We start from the raw sequence: 23921 nt of genomic DNA on the forward strand, positions 1-23921 counted from the left end.
TCACGTATAGCCATATTATGGCTCTGTTTTGTAGGGACCCAATATAGGGAACCCATAGAATAGCATAAAACCTTTTCTATAACTGTATGCTTTAGATTTCGTACCAAGGTTTTTTTTTTTCGGGCTCATTCTGTACAAACATGACAGAAAAACTAATTGGGGCATGCTCCTCGTATTCCGTATGTACGACACACCCCCCAGGAGAATTGTTCTGCGCCACTTGAAGGAAGATTAAATGGTGGAGTCCCATATGGGTCTGTAGAACTCCATGTGCACAAGGCCTAAGGGCCCTTTATGATGTGTGAAGGCTTTATTAAGGAATCAGTTTCAGTTTATGAAAAAAAATAAAAAAAATATAGGAATTAGTTGAAGATGACAAGTCACTTTATTTTTTTGGGAATAAAATAAAATAAAAAAAAATTGCTTTATTTTGCTGAAAATAAGGTTTGTGTGTGACAACTGATATCAACCAACAGGTTCATTGAAGCAATTTCTAGAAAAGGCTACTTGAAATACTTTAAGCAGTTAAAAGAAATGAGACAGGGAATAAAAAAAATTATAATAGATTTTGTAGGTAAAAAAAAAAAAAAAATAAAATAAAAAACAGATAAGGGATTTGATGTAAAAAAATAATTTTAATATTGGATTCTTATGTTATGTATTTAAGAAAAAAAAAAAAGGGAGTAGCATTTGCCTGAACATTTAATTGTATAAGGGAAATGTCCTCTCCGGCTATACAGGTGACCAACCTAGATTGAAAAATTATTCCTGATAATCAGTGAAGAGATTGGCTAAGACTACCTTGATTCGGGTATAAATTAAGATACACTGGAAGTACGTCCTGTGGATTATCACTTATGTAAGCATTAAGGCACAGCAGGTTGCTATGTGAAAACTTAAAATGTATCAAAATAATTGGAAATTATTCAACTTCAGTGAATTACGGACAAAAAAACGTATTACTAGCCAGACTAATAAATCTATTTTTGTGGATGTAAAATAGCTACTAACTAAATTTGCCTTTTTACTATAGGCAACTTAGGGTCTACTTATAAGGGCTGGTAGGTGACTCATTCTGTTAACTACATACTAAGCCTATTTTCAAACAAAACCCACCTTATTCTTCAGCTACACCGAATACAAAATGGAACAATTCTAAAGAAAAAAAAAAAACTTACAAAAAAATGTGGTCTATGTAGTGCTTGCTAACAGTGACTTCCAACATGTTACCTTAAAACGACTTAGAAATAAGAAAATAAATTTATTAAAAATACCAATGGGCTGACCAACTGCATACAATAATCTAAAAAAGTATTGGAAAAAACAAATTTGAAATTCCCAAGTCATTGCTGCAAATCATGTCAAGGACATGCACTAAGAAAAGCAAACATGATATATTAAACGTGTATGCAGTTAGATTTATTTAAATTCCTCTGAGCCAAAAATACTTGCTTCCCCAATATGCACAAATACATTTCAAGCATGTTTCATCTACAACACATTTCTTCTAAACTTCAGTAGTTCTACTGATATTAGGGAGGCCATTACATTGTTCCAGTTCCATTAGGAGGGATAGAAGTAGGGGGGAGGGAAAGAAAATTCACTCACTGCCGCCCTGCAGTAGTGTAAAAGGGACGGAAGAAATGGAAATGAAAGATGCTCTAGATAATAAAAAAAAATATATATGTATAAAATGTAGGAAATCAAGAATATACACAGCCAACTAGACTAATCTAATACAGTTTCTTGCTCTTTTTTAATGGTTGTTAGCATAGAGTGCTCGTTTTCTGGAGATTCCGAGTCCCCACTACTTAACAGGATGGACTTTCCTTCATCTTCAAGAGCAAAGACGTCCGAATTTTGGCCTTGGCACGTATGTTTGACCACCTCATTGGGTGTGGAAAACGTTTTGTCACACAAGTTACACTTATAGCGTTTATTTGTTTGAACTAACATATTGTCCATTTGGCTACCTTCATCAAAGGAACATAGCTCCAGAGTCTGCTTATCCACCACTGTGTAGGTGTCAGAACTCTTTAAACACACATGCCTAGCAGCTTGGTTTGCCCTGCAAAAGCTCTTGTCGCAGGTACTACATTTGAACGGCTTGCCAGTGTGGATGTACATATGCTCCCGCCAATGACTTTTCTGGATAAACTTACGCCCACAAATGGTGCACTCATATTTTCTACGTTTCACTTCTCTTTCTTGATCAGCTTGTTCTAAATTATCTATATCTGCAATATCTGTAGGAGGGGGTGTCTCAGCCTGCTGTTGCCCATCAATGAGTGGGGAATCGGAGATTTGAGGCATATCGCTGTCACTGATTATGCCAGTCTCAGCAGCTTCCATAGATTCTTTTCCCATCTCTGACCCATTGTTGCAGAAGGAAGGGGAGAGGCTAGTTTCTGTCTGCCCAGTAGAAGTGCTAAATGGAATGCCAGTGTGAAGCTGGAGGTGCTCACGCAAACTGCTCCTCAAGTTAAAGCGTCTACCACACAAATGACAAGCATAATACTTGGGAAAACTTCCATTCCTCTTCATGATGCTTGGCTTCACATGAGCAATTGTTAGGGATGAGTTTTGTTCTTCACTTGGCGACTCTTCCATACTGTTTTCCTCCTCCAGAGTAGGAGCTGCAGGATGGATGGAAGACGTTGGTTCTGGGGACATAGGCGGATGTACAGGCTCAGAGAAGGTTAAATTTGTCCGATTTGCTGCAGGCAGTGATGATGGGAGCTGAGATAGCTGCACATTATCTGAGGCTGTATCCTGATTCATCCTGGTCGTCTGTGGTCGAGTCTCTCGGTTATTTTTCTCAGATGCAGGGGCAACTTTTGCTGGAGGCCTTATCTGATGATCTGCTATCTGAATCCCATAAAGAGAGGACGCAAGAGGGAAAACTTGATCGGGGTGAGAAAACCCACCATGACTTGCAAGACTGGCCTCCTGAATGAGTGGAAAGGCATGTAAAAATTTTATGCCTTGTTCAAGGCGTACAGGATCAATGAGTTGAGGTGCCATCTTTCCGGTATACATCAGGTGTAAGAGATAACTGAAAATATCCGGCTGGATGTCTGTTGATTTCAAGCGAACACATTCACTGTAGGAAAAAAGGAAGAAAAAAAAAAAAACTAATAAGGATGTGGAAAAGTTAACCCTAAAGCAAAAACATAAATAAAAGAGCTAAAAAAGTAATAAATTTTAGATCTCTAAATGATTCATATTAATAGTAACACTATTGTAACAATATAACATCTGGACACCTGGCACAAGCAGCTCCAGCTGATGGCCTTTTCTCTAGACCTTGTAACATCTGTACAAAAAGTGTCTGACTTTCAAGCGTATGTCCAGTTGTAGTCATTTGGTTCATGCCTGTTAGCTGCATCGATTGATGGGAGTTTTGCAGTTGTTTCCTGAAAGGGGTTGCCCAGTTCAAACAGCTCTCCCAACAACGAGCTGATGTGACAGGTCCATTCATTTGAATGGGCACCCTGCAATACTACAATGTGAGGCTGATCCCAGCTTACTTTAGACAAAAAGGGCATGCTTTTAAAAAGTAGCTGTCCTTTTTGGGACAACGCCTTTAAAGGAGTTCTCTGGTACTAAAAGATTGACGATCTATTCTATCCCCTATTTAAATCCCAGAAAAAGTTCATTGTTTCTCGTATTGAAATATTTTACCATGTTGGTATGAGATATTTACTATGGACATAGAAATGAGACTTATTCTCTAGCTTTTGAAACATTATACGAAAGATTTGTAAAATCTAGTGCTAGAGAAAACAACTTCAAGGTAGGAAAATACTATTTTAGTAGCCTTTATAGATCTTTCCCAAAGAGTGCAGGAATTCTGTCTGATCCTTGAAGATTTGTTGCAACGACTATTTTGAATTATGAAAAAAAAAATCTCCTGTATGCCAAAGCAACATGCAGGGGACACCTTTCTTTCTACATAGTGTACAATGGTAAAAGACAGACTAACTCATTTTTACCTTGTCTGGTGCACAAAGAGCATCTTGAAATAGTTGGAAAAAGATGCAAGGACTGATTTGTGTGCCTTAAAGTAGACGTCACCAATGGCAACAGTGCAGTCGCACAAAAATCCAAATTCTCTTTGGGCATTTAACTGCTGCAGAAGTATAAGTCCATGGTTGGCCAAATCCATCTTGTTAAAGGAACCTGCAATAAATAAAATATGAAAGAACTTGTTATGCAAGAAAAAAAATGGTGTACTTCTAATTAAAGGGGTTTTCAGAGATAAAACAAGTTTATTAGTAAAGGCATACATGTATGTAGTCTTATCAAAAGAAATAACTTAAAGGGGCTCGCCTATCTCAAAATGTGATGGCATATCGTTCAGACTGCTCGGAACCCCGCCTGTCACTCACTGGGCAGGGAACTACAACACAGCTCGGTGCAAGTGAATGGGGTGGTGCTGCAGTTCCCCACACAGCCGTGGCTGGTGTGCAGGATATAGCAGGGGACGCAGTGCTAAAACATTGATGTGGTCCTTTCATTTTCAGGATCATGGGAGTCCAGCGATATGCCTTAACTTTCTGACAGCAGAAAAAAAGAACCTTTGGCTGTCAGGTGTTTTTGAACCTCTGGTAGCCAAGACAATTTTTACCCTTTTGACACCTACAAATTAAAACCTAAAATTAGAACAAATATCATACTTCGTCTGCGTTCACATCTGCGTCGCCTTCATGGGTTCCATCATATTTCCGCCAAGGGAACCCATAGGTTTCCGTTTGCGTCACCATTTATTTCAATGGTGACGGATTAGTTGCAAATGGTTTCCGTTTGTCACCGTTGTGTAAGGGTTCCATTGTTTTGACGGAATGAATAGCACAGTCTACTTTGGTATTGATTACGTCAAAACAGAACCCCTTACACAACAGTGACAAACGGAAAGCATTTGCACTGGATCCGTCGACATTGAAATCAATGGTTTTCGTTCATGGGCTCCCCTGACTGAAAGATCCGATGAAACCTGTGAACGGAGCCCCAACACAGATGTGAACGAAGCCGAAGCGCCCATACCTATACATTTCTTTAAAAGTAGACACCTGGCACACTGTCAAAACGTCACTCAGCATTTTTTGTGTCAAACATGTAATTTTTCATAAAGAATGAAAAAAAATAACAACATTTTTTTTATATTTGAAGCTTTTAGTGTGACCCAAGCAGAAAATTAAATGCACCGCACATCCAAAAAAATTCTTCTGTGTGCGAGACCCATAACTATTTTTTGTCTATGAAGCAGTGTCAGTCCAGATTGACACGAACGAGTGCAAACTCGGACGTGAATAAAAGGGCGTTTTTGACGTCCAAGTTGCACCCATGCGGGTCCCGTTTTCACGGATCCCCATAGACTTGAGTCTATTGAGGAATGCCTGAAAACTGAAGAAAATAGGACATGTTCTATTTTTTTTTTTACACAGACGTATTCTACGGTCGTCTGAATTTGGCCTTAGGGTTTGTTTTTATGCAGGGCAAACGGTTTTTATTTTTATTTTTTTTTAACAACACTTTTTTTTTGTCCATTATTCTAAATATTAACGGCTTGGATGCCACTGCATCGTTAAACGTCCGAAAATGGCGTTCTCTGATCCCGGACATTATAGTGAGGGGTCATCTGTAACATACTGCCAAAACCTGCTGAGTACAGAGCGAGCGGATCCTGTTCCATACTTCCCCTTGGCATGCATGACATACAGTTATGTCACATGTTGCCAAGGGCTTAAAGGAACAATCAGGGTAAATCCGATGCACAGGGATTCGAAGAGTACTTAGGAGTAACACTAACAATTTTTCCTGGATTCCCTTCCCTTTATGGCCAGGCCTAAAAAGGGTCCTAATGACCAGCTACATTTTTTCGTTTTTGCCTCTTGGCATTTCAACAGCCATAACTTTTTCATTGACACGGCTGTGTAATGGCACATTCAGACGTGGCGGAATTGCTGTTGAATTCCGCAGCAGACGTTTTTTACATTTGTTTCTATACATTTTTAGGAAACTTAGTTCAGACGTTGCGGAAAATAACTGTGCGGAATTTAGGCTGCGGTGCAGAATTTTCCCTCCTGTATGCGAATAAGTTACACTGCGTCACTAGGACACATAGTGTGTCCTAACAGCAGGTTTACTGAGAAGACAGCTCTGGGGTCCTTTATCGGTCCCCAGGGGTGACTGCAGAGGGTTCCATCAGTCTCCGATTGAGTCACCAGGTAAAAGTCACAGACTGCAGAGACTAAAGTGTGGTACTACTATCGTACTCAAGAGGCTTCCCTAAGAGCAGGAGTTCGTAACAGCCCCTGCTAGAGAACGAGCGCTCACTAGCCTCTTCTACAGTGATACCAAAAGAACAATACAGATCATTTTGTGCTGACACACGGCCATGTTACAATAGCTGGAATGTGTAAACGAGTCTCAATTAAAGGGGTGTTCCCAGAAAATACATTTTGACCTATCTACATGATATGTATGATCGGTGGGGGTCAAATGGCATTTCTGAGAAGCACATTTAGGCAATTTCCACAGCAGGCACACACTAAAGTTGACCATACACTTTAGATGACAGTAGGCAAACCCGGCCTTAAAGAGGATCTGTCACTAGTTTGTTAATTCCCTATCTCCTAACTAATCTAATAGGCGCTATGATGCTGATAACTACAGTGTAAATTGTGTTTCAAAACTTTTATTATATGGAAAGTTATGAGCCGTTTTCTAAATATGGTAATGTGGTTCTAATAGCCGAATAGGCGGGGACGCTTCACTCTGGGCGGTGTAATGTTTTCTGTATGACGCTGTCCAATCAACGTCATACAGTTCTCCTGTATCCCTTTTGCGAATTCTATCCCTGTAGTTCTATAGAAATACGCAGCGAAACCCACAGCATGAAAATGCCACGTGTTCCGCAGCAAAACTTAAAAACCGCACCGAAAAACACATCAAAAAGTTTTCCCTGCGAATTTCTTGCGGTTTTGCAGTGTATTTTCCGCAGCAAAATACGCAACACGTGCACGTAGCCTAAAGAGGCTCGGTCACCGGTTTATTAATTCCCTATCTCCTAACTAGTCTAATAGGCGCTTTGCCTCTGATAACTACAGTGTGATTTGTTTAAAAATTGTTTATCATTTTAAAAGTTATGAAAATTTTTCTAAATATGCTAATTTGGCAATAACAGCCAAATAGGAGGTGACTCCTTTTCACTGGGCGGTGTAATGTTTTCTGTATGACGCTGTCCAATCAGCATACAGCTTCTCCCCCTTCCCTGCCCAGCAACACAGCATGATATATATATATACAGCCTCCATTCCTGACTGTGTATTCAACTGGTGATATCTCCGGTTGTGTCACAGCTAGATTAGAAAGATTAGCATGTGTCATATGAAAGATTAGAATCTCCTCTTTCATAGGACACCAGAACCGCTGTTCTAGGTGGTCCACAGCCGGAGATATGGCGGTTTGACGTGATCCCCCTTCCCTCCAGCCTCAGTCCAGAATCGCTGCGGTTACCTCCCACTTGTCTAATAAAGGCTCATTTACATATTTAGAAAAAAGCTCATAACTTTTAAAATAACAAATGTTTTGGGACACAACTTTCACTATCATTATCAGTGTGACAGTGTATCAGTGTGACCGCGCCTATTAGATTAGCTAGGAGATAGGGCATTACTAAACTAGTCACAGAGTCTCTAAGTGAATGGGCAGTTCAAGGCTGGATTTACACATCGTGTATTTGTTGCTGAATTCTAACCAAAATTTTGCAACAAAGTAAAGTAACGGACAGCCTTAGGGCCTGTTCACATCAGCGTCAACCTTACGTTAATGGGATCCACTATACCTTTCCGTCGGAGGAACCCATGAACGGAAGGGTGACGCTGACTTGACGAAAACATGCACATAAAAAATAAATAAGCACATGTGTATAAAAAACAGAAACGTGAATAAAACCCATTTCAAATGATTGCCACCAGTTTTTCAATGAAAAAAAATATGGATCTGATATATGGGAGCGTGAATGTGCCCTTAAAATGAACATGATGTGAAATTGCGAACTGTCAAATATGTAAAGTATCGTTTAACTAAAGCAAAAACCTTCGTAGGCAACTTTCATTGCCAGTTGTTACCTGGTAGGTGCAATGGCTATCTGGCCTATATAAAACATTAACCGTGACTAAGGGCTCATTCAGACAAGCGTAAAACTCGTCCGTGTGCTGTGCGTGAAATCGCGCACCGAACACGGCCCCATTGATTTCAATGGGGCCATTCACACATGCAGGAGTTTTCACGCAGCGGATGTCTGTTGCGTAAAACTCATTGCATGTCCTATATTGGTGCGTTTTTCACGCACCTGTTGCCCATTGAGGTCAATTGGTGCGTGAAAACCATGCACAGCAAACGCTTGCACATACGTGTGCGGTGCGTGATTTGCACATCAATTAAAATTAAAAAATATAATAATTAACTAAATAAGTGCTTTGCGAGCCCGTGAATAACACATGCCACTCGCAAAGCACTCTGATGCATAACGGACTAGTTTCATGCGTGTCAACCTGATACGCTCGTGTGAATGTAGCCTAAGAGAAACATTATGAAAGTATATCAGAACTTGTGATAAATTTGTGGCCTGTGTATATAATTTCCTCCACAGAATATTTCCTGTAACCCAGTCACACAGCTATCAGCCCTTTAATGGACTGGGGGGGGGGGGGGGGGTCCGTTGCGTGAAACTCATTGCATGTCCTATATTGGTGCGTTTTTGCAGTTGTCGCCCATCGAAGCCACGGACGACATCCATGTGCTGTCCGTGTTTCACGCGTCAGTTGCTGAGAAATGCAGAGAAATAAAATAAAAAAGGGCTTTCACGGACATGAAAAACTGATGCCACACGCAAAGCGCACTGATGCCATACGTTGCGTACGAAACTGGACGAGCCGTAAGGGGTGTGCACACCGACATGAAAAGCAGGAAATATGCTGTTTTTTTGAGAACGCAAATCGGACACGCTCGGGTGAATCTACGTAGCCTAAGAGCTCATTCAGACGAGCGCGTGTTTGATGGGCGTTAAGACAACGGCCGTCACACGGACTCACGTATGTCAATGGGGCCATTCACACGACCATTGTTTCAACGAAGTGTGTAAAGGGTCCATGAAAAAATAGAACATGTCCTATTTTACTGCGTGTCAAGCATCCGTCCATAGACGCCAATCCATGGGGTATCAGTGACAACGCGTCCCCCACGGGTGCACCTCGGACATGAAAAACATTTGTTTTAACGTCCCCGGTTGCCGACGCTCTTCTGAATGTAGCCTAAGGGTTAGATCAGTGGGGGTCCAATCACTACGCCCTTTACACATCTCAAGAACAGAGAACCCAAATTCTCCAGTCACCACCTACAGCAAAGCGCTGCATTAAACGGCGGTCAAGCATATGTGCGGCTGCTCCATACAACTCCAGGGAAGGGGCAGCCAAACGCTGTCACTCGGCTATTTCCGTACCTCCCTCAGACATGTGCATATGCTTGGCAAACACACAGCTCATGAGCCGCCGGTCCCTGCTGTGACCTGACACTGTTCTCATTATTCAGTTTTGACATTTCGCCTGGTGTCACGTGACTGGCCGCAGCAGTGACGTCACTATACACGACTCGTCACAGGCTGCAGTAATGTGGCCATTCAACACCAGATGGCAGGAGATCATGGGGCCCAGAAGGGCAGAAAAAGGCAACGAATTTTTAAATACATAAGAAGTTGTTTATTTCTCCTCCAAGTGAAGTTGTTTTAGGGATCAGGTGACCTTATTCAGACACGTCCATTGGTGCCTTTATTTGGAGTAGCTGCAGATTTCTGTGTTTATTTTAACAACCTTCTTTAGTGTTTAGAAATACATTTTGGCAACACAACAGTCCCACGGACTACAGCTGCCCATAGGCGTTCATTCATTCATCATTGTCTGATTCCCTCCCACGCTGTTGGCATTCGAACTAAGAACCCCGGTGCTAAGGACGGAGCCACTGTTGCCGCTTTGAGGGGGTAATCGGTCAGAGGTAATGTCATTTATGGGTGAATAGTGCGCCTCTCCCCCACTTGCAGTGCTTCCATGCTGTCTGCAGAGTCTCTGCACGATGCTGTAGAATGAAGCGAATACCAGAGAACACGCTGCCCTACCCGACCGGATACGCCGAGTGGTGAGGCCAGAGGCCAGGGGAGGAGCCAGGAGGCGCAGCCACTTCCGCGCAGCTGTGAGGAGGCGAAGACACTGAGGGGGAAGGGGGGAGAATAACATAACGAACAAAGATGGCTCCGGCTTGGGTTGTCGCCTGAGCGGTGGGAGAGTAGGCGGGGTGTGAAGGGGAGGAGGTGGACGAGATGCCTCACAAGTATATGGCGGCGGCAGAACAGAGAGGGGGATGGGAGGGCTATGGCCGCCGCTAACTCTTTGTCCGACCGGACCCCATGCAGCTGACTTCAAGACGATAAAGCTATAAGACGCGGTATACGTTCTAGCCTGGGACGTGTGAGAGCGGTTGCGGACATAAGTACGCATATACCTCCCTGGTACCGACACAACCGAATGTGTGCAGTCGAGGCCCTGCCAGGCCAGCCGGCTCCGTGCGTCACCCTATTAAACTTCCTCCTGTGTGTGTTACTTAGAAGTGGCCAGGCCTGCACGACTCCAGCCCGGGGAACGAGTCCGTATACGTGATGGCGGTGCGGGCCACCAGAACAACGTTACACGTGGTGTCGGCTGTAGCACTTACCTCTGCTGTGCGTGTCGTGCGGATCCCAGAGCCCGTGCTCGGTGCCTCCTCCTCCTCCGGCGTCTTCTCTTCCTCTCCGAGAGGCGGGCGGTAATAGAGGGAAAAAAAACTGTCGGTGCTTTCCTGTCCGGTTACGTTAAGGTCACATGACCGGCAGCGGGGGGCAGTCGTGCAGTGAAGCTTGTACAGCTCTCCCGCCGGGAGTATGAGGCGAGAGTCCCCCTCCCCCTCCTTCTTTCCCTGCGCTGTGTGTGTGTAATGTCTCGTTTCCTCTGGCGAGGGAGGCACAGCACGGCCCCGCCACCGCCGCCATCTCGGTCTCCTCCCGCCGAGCCTCATGTTTCAGGCCGCTGCAGAGGAGAGTGTAGTACACACAGCAGCCGCTCATGGTGTTTTCTTTATTGGCCTGTGACAAGAGTTTCATGGCTGAATGTGGCCAACCACAACCAGGGTCACGTCAAAAAAAATAATTGTCGAATAATAAAGACAACCAATACGATAATGGCAGGCAGCTCCAAGAGCGCGGTATATCAGACAGCCCAGCAATATACAGTCACATTGTCATATGGGCTCCCACGTGTTCTGAGGGACAGGTACACCGCGCACAACAACCTCCTCACTGCCGGGACACCGCCACTTATCACATGGAAACCTAATATCGGGCATTTTGTGACTAAATACAATTCTACCCGTGATAAATATTGTGTGTGGTTTTATTAGGTGATGTAATTCTCACCTCTGGAAACCGTTTAACATATAGAATATATAATCTATATCCAATGTTGAGTGCCTAAATACACATTGTGATAACAGTAACTATGAAATACAACGCTGACACTGTCATACAGCTGCATCTGTCACTCATAAACCACCATTGTAAAAATAAAAAAAATATACCACACAGTATATCTTTTTTTAATGTGTGGCGCGCAACTGAATAGTAAAACGGTGAACAAAATGGTTTACTGACTTCCACCAGCGAGCTATGGAGATATAAGTCCAGTTCAGTAGAACTGCACGAGGTCCAGGAATAGCAGCCATAAGATGCTGGAGTTTGGCTTCAATACGGCTTTCCAAAACCAGACTGTCATTATTTTGCATCCGTATTTGTAAAGCCCAAACCAGGAGTGGATGTAAAACACGGACGAGGCGTAAATCTTTCCATTACACCTTTTCTGTGCAGGTTCCGCTCCTGGTTTTGGCTTAGGCCTCATTCACACGGCAGGGTTTCCCGGCCGGGTGCCGGCCGTTCATAAATCGGCCGGCACCCGGCTGCATTAGGAATGATAGACCCCTAATGGGGCTATTCACACGACCGATTTTTTGACGGCCGGGAAATCCGGCCGTCAAAAAATAGGACATGCTCTATCTTTGCCCGGGCACCCGGCCGCCCGGCTCCCATAGAAGTCTATGGGGCCGGGTATTACACGGCCATCACCGGAATGTGTTCCGAGTGATGGCCGGGTTTCCCGGCGGTTGCGCTCTATCTCCTCCTCCTCACAGCGCAGAGTGCATGTGAGGAGGAGGAGTTGATGCCATTCTGACGAATGGCATCGCTGTACACTGTGTTGCAGGGCCGGGGTGTACATCAGGTGGAGGGAGCGCTGCGCTGGCTCCCTTCCCCTGCTTGTTAAAAGCACCCTGGCTCGGCGACACCTTCGATGGCGCCGCTAGTAGCAGCAGCTGCTGCCGCTGCGGCTGCTACTACTGCAGCGACGCCACTATAGCAGAGCAGGGAGGTATCTCCCCGCTCTGCTATGTGCTAGCCGCACTTTAGCTCCTTAAAGGAGCGGAATCCCCGTGTTTTCGGGGATTCCGCTCCTGGACAGAGCGCTTGATGTCTCTGTCCATATCTGGGCAGTGACATCAGGGGAAACTCCTGAAGCGGAATCCCCGAACACATGGGGATTCCCCTTCAGGAGCTGCCGCTGATGTCACTGTCCGGATCTGCCCGGCCCGGCACGGATGCATAACTTTATGCAAACCGGCCGGGCAAAATGGCCGATTTTACCGGCCGATACTCGGGCTCGGGAACGACCCGGTCGTGTGAATCCCGCCTTACAAATAATAAACCAAAATACTGACCTAAATGGAGCTGTGAAAGAGGCCTCAGTGAGGAAGAATCCGCAGGACCATCTCACATTTTGCTGCAGACTTCCATGGGTATTTGGCAGCAGAACAGCGCCTGGTGCAGACTTGTATATTTACAGCATGCTTTTGAATGGGTCTTTGTTAAAAATCCTATCAATTTACTCCCTAGTGTAGTTTTGATGCAGATTCCAAACCACCATGTGTGCACAAGGCCTTATAATCCAAAGTCACATTCAAAATTCTGGTCATCACTCCAAGCAATCTTGTATGCGGCAGATTGAAAAGCGTGAAATCCGTGACTAAAATTTGGAATACATACACCACATATAGTTGTGGATCCATTTTGTAAAGCCAAAACCAGTTTCCATTAAATTTTTTTCAGGTTTCAACTTTAAAAAATACTGATCAAATGCATAAGGCTATGTTCACACTGAGTATTTTGGGGGAGGAATATCTGCCTCAAAATTCCGTTTGGAACTTTGAGGCAGATTTTCCTCTCCCTGCACGCCGATTTTCGCGCCGTTTTTCGCCCCCGGCCATTGAGCGCCGCGGGCATAAAACAGCGCGAAATACATTTTCTCTGCCTCCCATTGAAGTCAATGGGAGGTCAGAGGCGGAAGCGCCCGAAGATAGGGCATGTCGCTTCTTTTTCCCGCGAGGCAGTTTTACTACTCGCGGGAAAAACGCCGACGCCTCCCATTGAAATCAATGGTAGGCGTTCTCGGGCCGTTTTTGCCGAGATTTGCGACGCGGTTTCCGCGTCAAAAAACTCGGCAAAATACTCCGTGTGAACATAGCCTTAGTGTGAATGTGGCCATAGGCTGGGTTCACACTGAGTTTTTAACAGGCGGAAAATCTGCCTCAAAATTCCGTTTAGAATTTTGAGGCAGATTTTGCTCTGCCTGCATGCCGATTTTCACTGTGTATTTTGCCCGCGGCCATTGAGCGTCACTGGCGAAATACGCTTTCTCCGCCTCCTATTGATGTCAATGGGAGGCATTTTCGGCCGTTTTTTGGCGCATTTTCCGACGTGGTTTCCGCGTAAAAAAAAAGCTCATAAAAAAGCTCTGTGTGAACTCCCCCTAAATATTAGGGCTCATTCAGAAGAGCGTAATTCTCGTCTGTGTGCTGTGCGTTGAAATAAGTGACAGCACACGGACCCATTAATTTCAATGGGGCTATTCAGACATACGTGAGTTTTCACGCAGCAAGTGTCCGCTGTGTGAAACTCACTGCATGTCCTATTTTGGTACGTTTTTGGGCACCTAGTCGCCCACTGAAGTCTATGGGTATGTGAAAACCACGGACATCACATGGATGACATCACGCATCAGTTACATAGAAAAGCAGAGAAATAAATTTTTTTTTAAAAAAAGGTGATTGCACGGACATAAAAAAGGCAAATCACACTGATGCCAATATCCAATGCACATTGACAAGAAATGTAGGAAAGTGCTGCATTTTTTACGTGCACAAATTGGACACGCTCATCTGAATGTAGCCTTAGGCCTCATGCACGCGACCATAGCCATGGGCATGGCCGTGATTTTCTGGTCGGCCGGGGGTGGAGTGTCACCTGCAAACCGCTTTCACATCGTGGGCCGTGCACATGGCCGTGGCCATTATTTGCTATGAGCCTGGACCGCAGAACACGGCCGTAATAAGACTTGCCCGTTCTTTCTGCGGGCCAGGCTCCTGGAAACCACAGTCGTGTGCATGGCCCCATAGGAATGAATTTGGCCGCAATTCTGTGGATTTTCGGGGGAATTGCGACCGCAAAAGCACGTTCGTGTGCATGGGGCCTTAGACTGCAGCAGGACGTGCACACAGCGAGTGGCCTGTGGATTTTGTTACATGCAAGTTTTTCCACAGTCTTCCCACATTTCGTAGCAATGAGGCAAAACCACATCAAAGTTTTTACAGGAAAAAAATCATTCAAATTTGATCAAATTAAAACACATTAGGGGGAATTTATTAACGGCCTTATGCCACTTTTGTTAAAATTCCATCCTTTTTGCTGCTACTGATTTCCGCTGTCGATTTTCCACCCACAAATCCGGACGGAAAATCTGCAGCAATTCCACTACATGTGAACATAGCCTTAGATTCAGTCCATCAGATTCTGTATGTGTGAAGGTATTCTCTCCTAGAGGCATCGCTGTGATTCCGCTGCAAAAATCACAACACTTGGCTTTCTGTTGTGGGTTGAATTCAACGGGGAAAACCTGCAACAGAAAAGCAACGAAAATGCAGCATAAGCTCTTTGGCATTAACTCAACTCGCCGTTTTTGGAGGAAGAGAAATGCTGCCTATGACCCAAAGAACCTGGTCCCCACTGTCAAGCATGGAGGTGGAAACATTATGTTTTGGGGGTGTTTCTCTGCTAAGGGCACAGGACTACTGCACCGCATCAATGGGAGAATGGATGGAGCCATGCACCGTCAAATCCTGAGTGACAACCTCCTTCCCTCCACCAGGACATTAAAAATGGCTCGTGGCTGGGTCTTCCAGCACGACAATTACCCGAAACATACAGCCAAGGCAACAAAGGAGTGGCTCAAAAAGAAGCACATTAAGGTCATGGAGTGGCCTAGCCAGTCTCCAGACCTTAATCCCATTGAAAACTTATGGAGGGAGCTGAAGATCCGAGTTGCCAAGCGACAGCCTCGAAATCTTAATGATTTACAGATGATCTGCAAAGAGGAGTGGGCCAAAATTCCATCTAACATGTGTGCAAACCTCATCATCAACTACCGTATATGGCGGCGTATAAGACGACTGGGCGTATAAGACGACCCCCAACTTTTACCCTTAAAATATAGAATTTAAGATATACTCACCATTTCGTGCAGGAGCGCTTCACTATGGCCATCGGCGGCGGCGGCAGGACTCTCTGTCTCTTTGAACTCGCGCATGCGCAGATAGGCTGCTTCATCGCGTGAGATCTGAGAGGCAGGGAATGAGAGGAAAGGGCGGGCCAGAGGATCTTACAGAGATGTTCCCTGGCGGCTAATACCGGCTTCCCTCAGATCCGTGGCGGATTCCGTGCATCCCGGGAGCCTGTGTACCGGACTGCAGGCTCACAAGGTAACACACACCCTGTGTGTAGACAATATGTAGACTAGGGATGTCACGATACCAGAATTTGGACTTCGATACCGATACTTCGTTTAGTATTGCGATTTCGATACCAATTTCGATACTTTTGGCAACAGTAATAAAAAAAAAATTCTTCCGTTTTCTGATGTGAGGCGCGACGTGTGATGAATTTTGAACGCGCCTCACATTAATAGTAATTAATCCCATCATGTTTCTCAGTCATATTGGGTTAATGTGCGAGGTATATGATGGGGTTAATTACTATTAATGTGAGGAACATGGAGGGTAAATTCATCGCACCTCGCGCCTCACAATAAGTGAATGAAAGCCGTGTTTATTTCATTTTTTTACAGCGTACACATCATAAATGATGCAAAAACATTGCTGTCCGCGCCATTACTGAATGTGTGTATTTTATGTATTGAGACTTATTTTAATGTTTATTGTAAAAAAGGTGAAGGTGTATTTTTTTTTAAATTTAACAATACTTTGTTTTTACTTTATTTTTAAACTTTAATGTACTGACATATATCAGATATGTGCCAGTACATTAACCTGTGGACGGATAATACACAGGCAGTTGTTAGGACATACTTGGGTATGTCCTAACAACATGAAATATGGTAAGACAGCCCTGGGGTCCGTCAATAGACCCTGGGCTGTCTGCCCATATATGGTATGGCCCTCGATCGCGTCACAGGAATTCCCTGTGACGTGATCCAGGGGCATCCCCCTTTCTCACTTTCCCCTGAATTCTGCAGTCAGCTGTGATCGCAGCATTCAGGGGAATAACGGCGGAGATGAGCGGTTTCTCTGATATCCGCCGTTATAGAGCGGGGCTGCGGCTGTGTAATACAGCCATTGCCCCGCTCCTGACAGGAAGTGCGCGCGCGGTCAGCATGAGGTGATGCGGCCGGCGCTGCACTAATGAGCGGCAGTTCAGGCACTGAAGACAGAACATGGGGGTGTTTTGTAGCGCGCCCACCATGTTCTGTCTCCAGTGCCGCCGCTCATTAGTGCAGCGCTGGCCGCATTGCATCATCCTGACCCCGCGAACTTATCATGACACAGGAGCGGGGCTGTGGCTGAATTACACAGCCGCAGCCGCGCTCCCATACATTCATGTGTTACTATACTGAGCTGTGCGGCTGCGCAGCTCAGTATCGAAATACAGGAAATAGCGGTATCGAACCGTTTAGGGATGCACAGTATCGAAACAGTATCGAAGTTTCGATGCACCGTGCATCCCTAATGTAGACAATATCCGGCATATAAGACGACCCCACACTTGACATTTTTTTAAGGGTGTAAAAAGTCGTCTTGTACGCCGATATATACGGTACTAAAAATGTCTGACTGCTGTGCGTGCCAACAAGGGTTTTGCCACCAAGTATTAAGTCTTGTTTGCCAAAGGGATCAAATACTTATTTCTCTGTGCATAATGCAAATAAATATATATAATTTTGACAATGTGATTTTCTTTTTTTTTTTTTATATATAATCTATCTCTCACTGGTAAAATTAACCTAGCCTAAAAATTCTAGACTGTTCATGTCTTTGACAGTGGGCAAACTTACAAAATCAGCAAGGGATCAAATACTTATTTCCTCCACTGTACAAGTCTGATGTAGGACACACGAGTGGGGAGAACATAGTCTGATCTAAACATACAAGTCTGATGTAGGACACACGAGTGGGGAGAACATAGTCTGATCTAAACATACAAGTCTGATGTAGGACACACGAGTGGGGAGAACATAGTCTGATCTAAACATACAAGTCTGATGTAGGACACACGAGTGGGGAGAACATAGTCTGATCTAAACATACAAGTCTGATGTAGGACACACGAGTGGGGAGAACATAGTCTGATCTAAACATACAAGTCTGATGTAGGACACACGAGTGGGGAGAACATAGTCTGATCTAAACACGCAGGCTACAGAACCATCATTAGTGGACAGGGGTGAGTGGCCTTCCCCTTTTACATCGCAGACAACATTCCAAAACGTTAGATTTTTTTCCTGCCACACTTTTCTCACATTTGCTATTAATGTCTATGTTGTACTGAAATGCTGTCACTCCCATTGTGTGACACCCCTCCTGTTCAGAAGCACAGCCCTGCCCTGTGTGTACACAGGTTGCTATGCAGCCATGTCTCCTGGTAACATTTGTACTTTAATGGTGTAGGTAGCTGGCACCACAGTTCTGCTATTGAGCAGCCAGGAAAGAGATCCAGGCAATATTCTTACTCCATTTCTCTGAAACTCGTGTCCCAGTCCCTTGAGGATGAGTAACAGCAGTCTGAGCAATAACAGTGATGTCGCCTCTCCATCCAGCGTCCCCAGAGCTGAAACAGCCTATGGAAGCAAACGTATTGATGTGAATAGCAATGCAGCCTTTCGCTCGCTGTCTCCAACACTGTCTCGAGGTGATACTGAGGTACCCCTAAAATGTATATTTTCTATATCTAAAGCTGTTTTATATATTGTGTTCACACTGCGGCTAACAATATTCTTCTCATTCTCTGCCAGAACAGTTGTATATAACAATGTTTATAAAGTAGCCTGCAGGGATGATGATGATGATGCTACACCGCCACACACTTTGTTAGGCTGGATTCACACATCACGTATTTGTTGCAAATTTTGATGCAGATTTTTGAGTCAAAGCAAAGAGTGGACACAGGTGGAAGGAAAAGTGTAATTTCTTCCTTTTATATTCGCTATTTCTTTTGAAACCACTTCTGCCTTTGGCTCAAAAATCGGCATCAAAATCTGCCGACACAAAATAAAAATGTTTGGTGTGTGGACAGGGTGATGGAAAAATTACAGTTTGAGCTAGGATTAGATTAAAGAGAAACTACAATAAACTAATTGTACTTATTCATTCTGACATTTTTCAGGTTCTCTAAATCATTTTTTTGTGACCCCTCTTTGCTAAGCTGTAGTCTGAATATGTTCGGGCTGTTACTTAGCAACAGAGGCTGTGGCCACCAGGTGACACACCAAATCTCTATTTGTGGTTTTCTCTTTTCTTTTTTTTCTTTAACCCCTTCACGCTGCAGCCATTTTTCAGATTTTCACTTTCATTTTTTTCTCCCCACCTACTAAAAGCCATAACTTTTTTTTCTTTTTCCATCAATATAGCCGTATGGGGGCTTGTTTTTTGCGGGACGAGTTGTAGATTTTTACGGCACCATTTATTGTACCATATAATGTAGTGGAAAACTGGGGTAAAAATATTTGTAGGGTGGAATAGGAAAACAACTGTGATTACTCCATCTTGTGGGGGGATTGGTATTTACGGCGTTCATCTTGCGGTAAAAACGGCATGTTAACTTTATTATGCGGGTCAATGCGAGTACGACGATACCAAATTTATATAGTTTTGTTATGTTTTACTACTTTTACAAGGAAAAAACTGATAGTTAAAAATAAAATTTGAGTTTTGTCGCCATATTCTGAGAGCCATAACTTTTTTTCCCGTCGATTGGGTGGTATGAGGGCTTACTTTTTGCAGGGCGAGCTGTTTCTATTGGTACTGTTTTGGGTTACATGAGACTTTTTGATCACTTTTTATTATAATTTTTTTTGTGGGAGATGAAGTGACCAAAAATCTGAGATTCTGGCGTTTTAATTTTTTATGGCGTTTATCGTGCGGGCTAAATAGTAAAATATTGTAATAGTTGGGACTTTTATGGACGCATTGATACTAGTTATGTTAAAAATAAATAAATACATTTGAAATTTTTATATATATATATATATATATATATATATATAAAACGTTATTTTACTGTATTTAACTTTTTTTTTTAACCAGCATTGGATCGCTTGCATGATATACTGCAATACTGATATACTGCGATGTATTGCAGTATATCGTTATACTGACACTCCTATGATGCCCTATGATGCAGGGCTTCATAGGAGTCCAAAGATGGCAGACCTGGGGGCCTTCATCAAGCTCCCAGGCTGCCATACCAACTATCCGCACTGGGGGCATTGCAATGTTACAGGGGGCTGGATGTTGGGAAGGGGTTAAACTGAAAATGTTGTCAATATTTGTAGATATTTCTCAACAGTTGTAAACATTTTTTATAGAAACAATCATTTAAATTCTAGCAAAGTACATTACAGTAGGGGGAATTTATAAATGGCTTTACGCCGCTTTTGTGGTGTTGAAAAGCTGCAAATTATCGCGCATGTCATTTACGCAATCATTTGGAGTTTCTCTCGCCACTCTTTAGGCATAGATTTGATTTTTTTTGCGGCCGGACAGTCAAAGATTTGCCATGTTTTACTCCAGCGTAGTTCAGTTTAGGACTGGTTTATGAGACACCAACGTAAGTAAATTTTCCCCATAGCCCTCATAATGGGGTATTTTCTTTGATACCTATTTAGACACAATTATCATTAAAGGCTTTGTACAGTTTGGGGGTTGTTTTTTATACTGATGACCTATCCACAGGAATCGACTACGATATTGTTTCCGTGAAAATAATGGGAGCCTAGCGGACCAGAGGCAGACTGAAACTAACTGAAAGAAAAAAAAATACCATTGAAACCAATGGTAATGCAAATGGAAGCAATAGTTTCCGTTTGGCTTCCTGTTCATCTGTTTCTCTGATAGAAAGGTTGAATGGAACAGATAAACTGAAAGACAACGCTGATGTGAACGGGCCCTAAGAGTCAGTGGAGGAAGCAATGCTCATATCCGGAATCCCCACCCAGCAATAAACCCAGGAAGATTTCATTTTTTTGTTTTCATTTTCTAAGACCTCTATACCGTATTTATACATGGATGCTGAATGACATTTTTTTTTTTCCTTAGGGGCAAGATTATTATAACCCTCCTAGAAGAGATATTGAACACATGGATGAGTCAATAGGAGCCAGGAGTGCTAAGAGGTAAGAGAAATATTGTAAATGGAAAAAAAACATTTACCAAAGTTACTGCAAAATCTTGTGCTTAACATTATAGGTGCATGTGAAAAACCTTAGATTAAAAGTCTGTCCTTCCAGAAAAAAAAGTTTTATATCTATTTAACACCATGCCGCAGAATCACGTACATGCACGTCATAGAATGCAGCCATTAGCGCATTCCGCCGTGCATGTACGTGATGGAGATCGTGCGGGCACATAAGCTGTGACTGACAGCCGGGCTCCTGCTGCAACGGCTAGGATTGGTGAAACCTCCAATCCTGGCCGTTTAACACCTTAAAGCTTCCTCTGTCATCAATCGGGGGCCCGCGAATGCATTCGCCGACCGCCGACGGGTTGCCATGGCAGCTGGGAGCCTAATAAAGGCCCCCAGGCCTGCCCTGGTTGTATGCCTATTAGGCCGTGCCAGAGGCATTGCCTAATAGATTGCCTGTCGGTTTTACACTGACAGGCAATAAGGCTTTGGTATACTAAGTATACCAAATTATTATATAAGACGATCGCATGGTAAAGTCCCCTAGTGGGACTAATAAAAAAAAAAGTAAAACAGTTGAATAAAGTTTATTCAAAATAAAAAAAAGATTACAGTAAAAATTAAAATAAAAACACTTTTTTCCATAAAAAGTGGTTTTATTTACTAGAAGTGCAAAAAAAACACACAACACACACACACACATATATGGTATCGCCGTGATTGTAACGACCCAAGTAATAAAGTTAACTCATTAATTAAACTGCTGGGTGAACTTGGTACAAAAAAAACACACAAAAACAATGGAAAAAATTATTTTTTTTCCATTCCCCCCACCAAAAAGTTAATCAATAAGTCCCATGTATGCCAAAATGATACCAATGAAAACTACATCTCGTCCCGCAAAAAACAAGTCCTCATATGGCGACATGGACGTAAAAAATAAAAAGTTACGGTTCTTGAAAAGCGGCGATGCAAAAGCAAATAATTTTTCTTTAAAAGTGTTTTAATTGTGCAAAAGTAGTAAAACATAATATTTTGTTTTACATATTCGGTATCTCCGTAATCGTACTGACCCATAGAATAACGTTAACATGTTATTTACATTGCATAGCAAACTATGTAAATTTAAAACACGAAAAACAATGCTGGAATAGCTGTTTTTTTTTTTCAATTCTTTCCCTAAAAAAATGAATAAAAGATAAGCGAAATAATATATACACCCAAAAATTGTGCAATTGAAAAATACAACTTATCCTGCAAAAAACAAGCCCTCATGTGGCTATATCAACATACGAATAAAAGAAGTTCTGACTCTTGGAAGGCAGGGAGGAAAAAAAATGAAAAATAATGCTTGTTATAGACGAAATAGACCTGGTCCTTAAGGGGTTAAAGGGAATGTATTGTCAGAAAAATACATATTATTCAAATCAGGTTTTATTATACATATATTTAACATTTTTGGTGGTGCTTTCTTTGTTTTTATTTGACTATCCGCATAAAACAAATCTTTAAATATTCCAGTTTTTACAGTGGCCACTACAGCAGTCACAACAAACCGATATTTCCTGTTCTACGCAGCTTAGGCTTCGTTCACATCTGCGCCAGGGTCCAGTTCCGACGTTCCGTCAGAACGGGACCCTGACTGACACAAACGGAAACCATAGGTTTCCGTTTACATCACCAATGATTTAAATGGTGACGGATCCGGTGCAAATTGTTTCTTCTATCGTTTTGACGGAAGCAATACCGTAGTCGACAACGCTATTGATTCCATCAAAACGACGGAACCCCGGCACAAAAGAGATAAACGGAAACCATTGGCACTGGATCCGTCACCATTGAAACCTATGGTGATGGAAACGGAAACCTATGGTTTCCGTTTGTGTCAGTCAGGGTTCCGTTCTCATGGAAAGCTATATATATATATATATATATATATATATATATATATATATATATATATACAGGCACCGGATGAGGGGAATCATCTCATTATCATTAGGGGGTAGGTGAGGTAATGACAGATCTATTGTATTATTGGAAGTCTAGATAAGGTAGGATAGCAACACTATACACTATACACACAGATAAGGCTCTGTATGCATCTCCCCCGGTCACGGCGGGAGGCGCTGTACTCCATCACTTCCTGAAGACTGTAAAGATCTATGAGAATTCTCTGTCAATTGACTTCTGTTCATTTCAGCTGCCATAAAGCACACACACCCTGCTGTACTGACTACATGTTCCCATGGAAGGTTTTACAACAAAAATAAAAATAGCTACAACATTTAAACATTTTTTAATTTTTTTTCATTTTTGAGATACAGCTTTTGTATGTCCTGTGTACATAGAAGCTGTATCTTGCCATCTAAGCCGAATCCATTAGATTAGCGGGACTGACGGCTTTGGTGAACAATGGTCCCACCTGTCATCAATCATATCTAAATTCATGAATGCACGGATTAGAAGCAGCACATGGAAGCAAAAGATGATTCCATTTAAATCCCCCCCCAATTCTGACCGACCAATCACGGCTTTTTGCTGACAAAATTAATCACTGTGCCACAGGGCATAGGTAAATGGCAGTGATTGGGGCTGTCTAGGACAACACCAATCACTATCATGTATTCATGTGGCGGTGGTGAGACCTCCCCTATCGCCAGGGGCGGATTGGGAGCTTAAAGTGGCCCTGGAAAAATATCTAAAAGTGGCCCCATGTTGTGGGTGGGGTTAGCACAAGTAGGCGGAGTCAGCAAACCGTTCGATCTAGCCACATTGGTGATAGATGTTATAACGCAGCCTTGTCAGCCTTGGGCTTTGTTCACATCTGCATTGAACGCTTTCACACGACAGTATTTCTATTAATATAATGTATGTGCTGATAAAGCTCCCAGGAGATGCATTAAACAGTTTAAAAAACAGATGTCTCTGCTGTCCATCCTCCATAGGCGCCCATGTTAAAAAACAAACAAACAAACACATTTATATTCATTAGGATAGCGCATGCCTTCAAAGTTATTCCACGTAGCAAAAAAATAAC

At 43.1% G+C, this 23921-nt stretch overlaps 2 protein-coding genes across 4 annotated transcripts in view; one reads left to right on the plus strand and one right to left on the minus strand.

Moving 5' to 3' along the window:
• Positions 1-1397: 1397 nt before the first annotated feature.
• On the minus strand, positions 1398-11320 carry ZBTB2 (zinc finger and BTB domain containing 2). Of its 2 annotated transcripts, none has more exons than XM_075862869.1 (3): positions 10771-11320; positions 3996-4182; positions 1398-3103 (listed from the first exon to the last, which is right to left on the minus strand). In XM_075862869.1, the coding sequence occupies exons 2-3, from the start codon at positions 4166-4168 to the stop codon at positions 1729-1731; spliced, it is 1548 nt and encodes a 515-aa protein (XP_075718984.1). In that variant the 5' UTR covers positions 4169-4182; positions 10771-11320; the 3' UTR covers positions 1398-1728. The 2 variants fall into 2 exon arrangements, with proteins under 2 accessions (XP_075718984.1, XP_075718983.1); XM_075862868.1 differs by lacking the exon at positions 10771-11320 and adding an exon at positions 9509-9597.
• A 6263-nt stretch (positions 11321-17583) lies between these two features.
• Positions 17584-23921, plus strand: part of CCDC170 (coiled-coil domain containing 170) — a 151210-nt gene continuing 144872 nt past the window's right edge. The window contains exons 1-2 of one of the 2 annotated variants that reach the window (XM_075862870.1): positions 17584-18402; positions 20797-20873. In XM_075862870.1, the coding sequence (XP_075718985.1) occupies positions 18250-18402; positions 20797-20873 (230 nt within the window). In that variant the 5' untranslated portion in view covers positions 17584-18249. The remainder of the gene's footprint in view (positions 18403-20796; positions 20874-23921) is intronic. The other variant, XM_075862871.1, reaches the window with a different exon arrangement.

Source organism: Rhinoderma darwinii, chromosome 4 (genome assembly GCF_050947455.1).
Source record: "Rhinoderma darwinii isolate aRhiDar2 chromosome 4, aRhiDar2.hap1, whole genome shotgun sequence".
Taxonomy (NCBI): domain Eukaryota; kingdom Metazoa; phylum Chordata; class Amphibia; order Anura; family Rhinodermatidae; genus Rhinoderma; species Rhinoderma darwinii.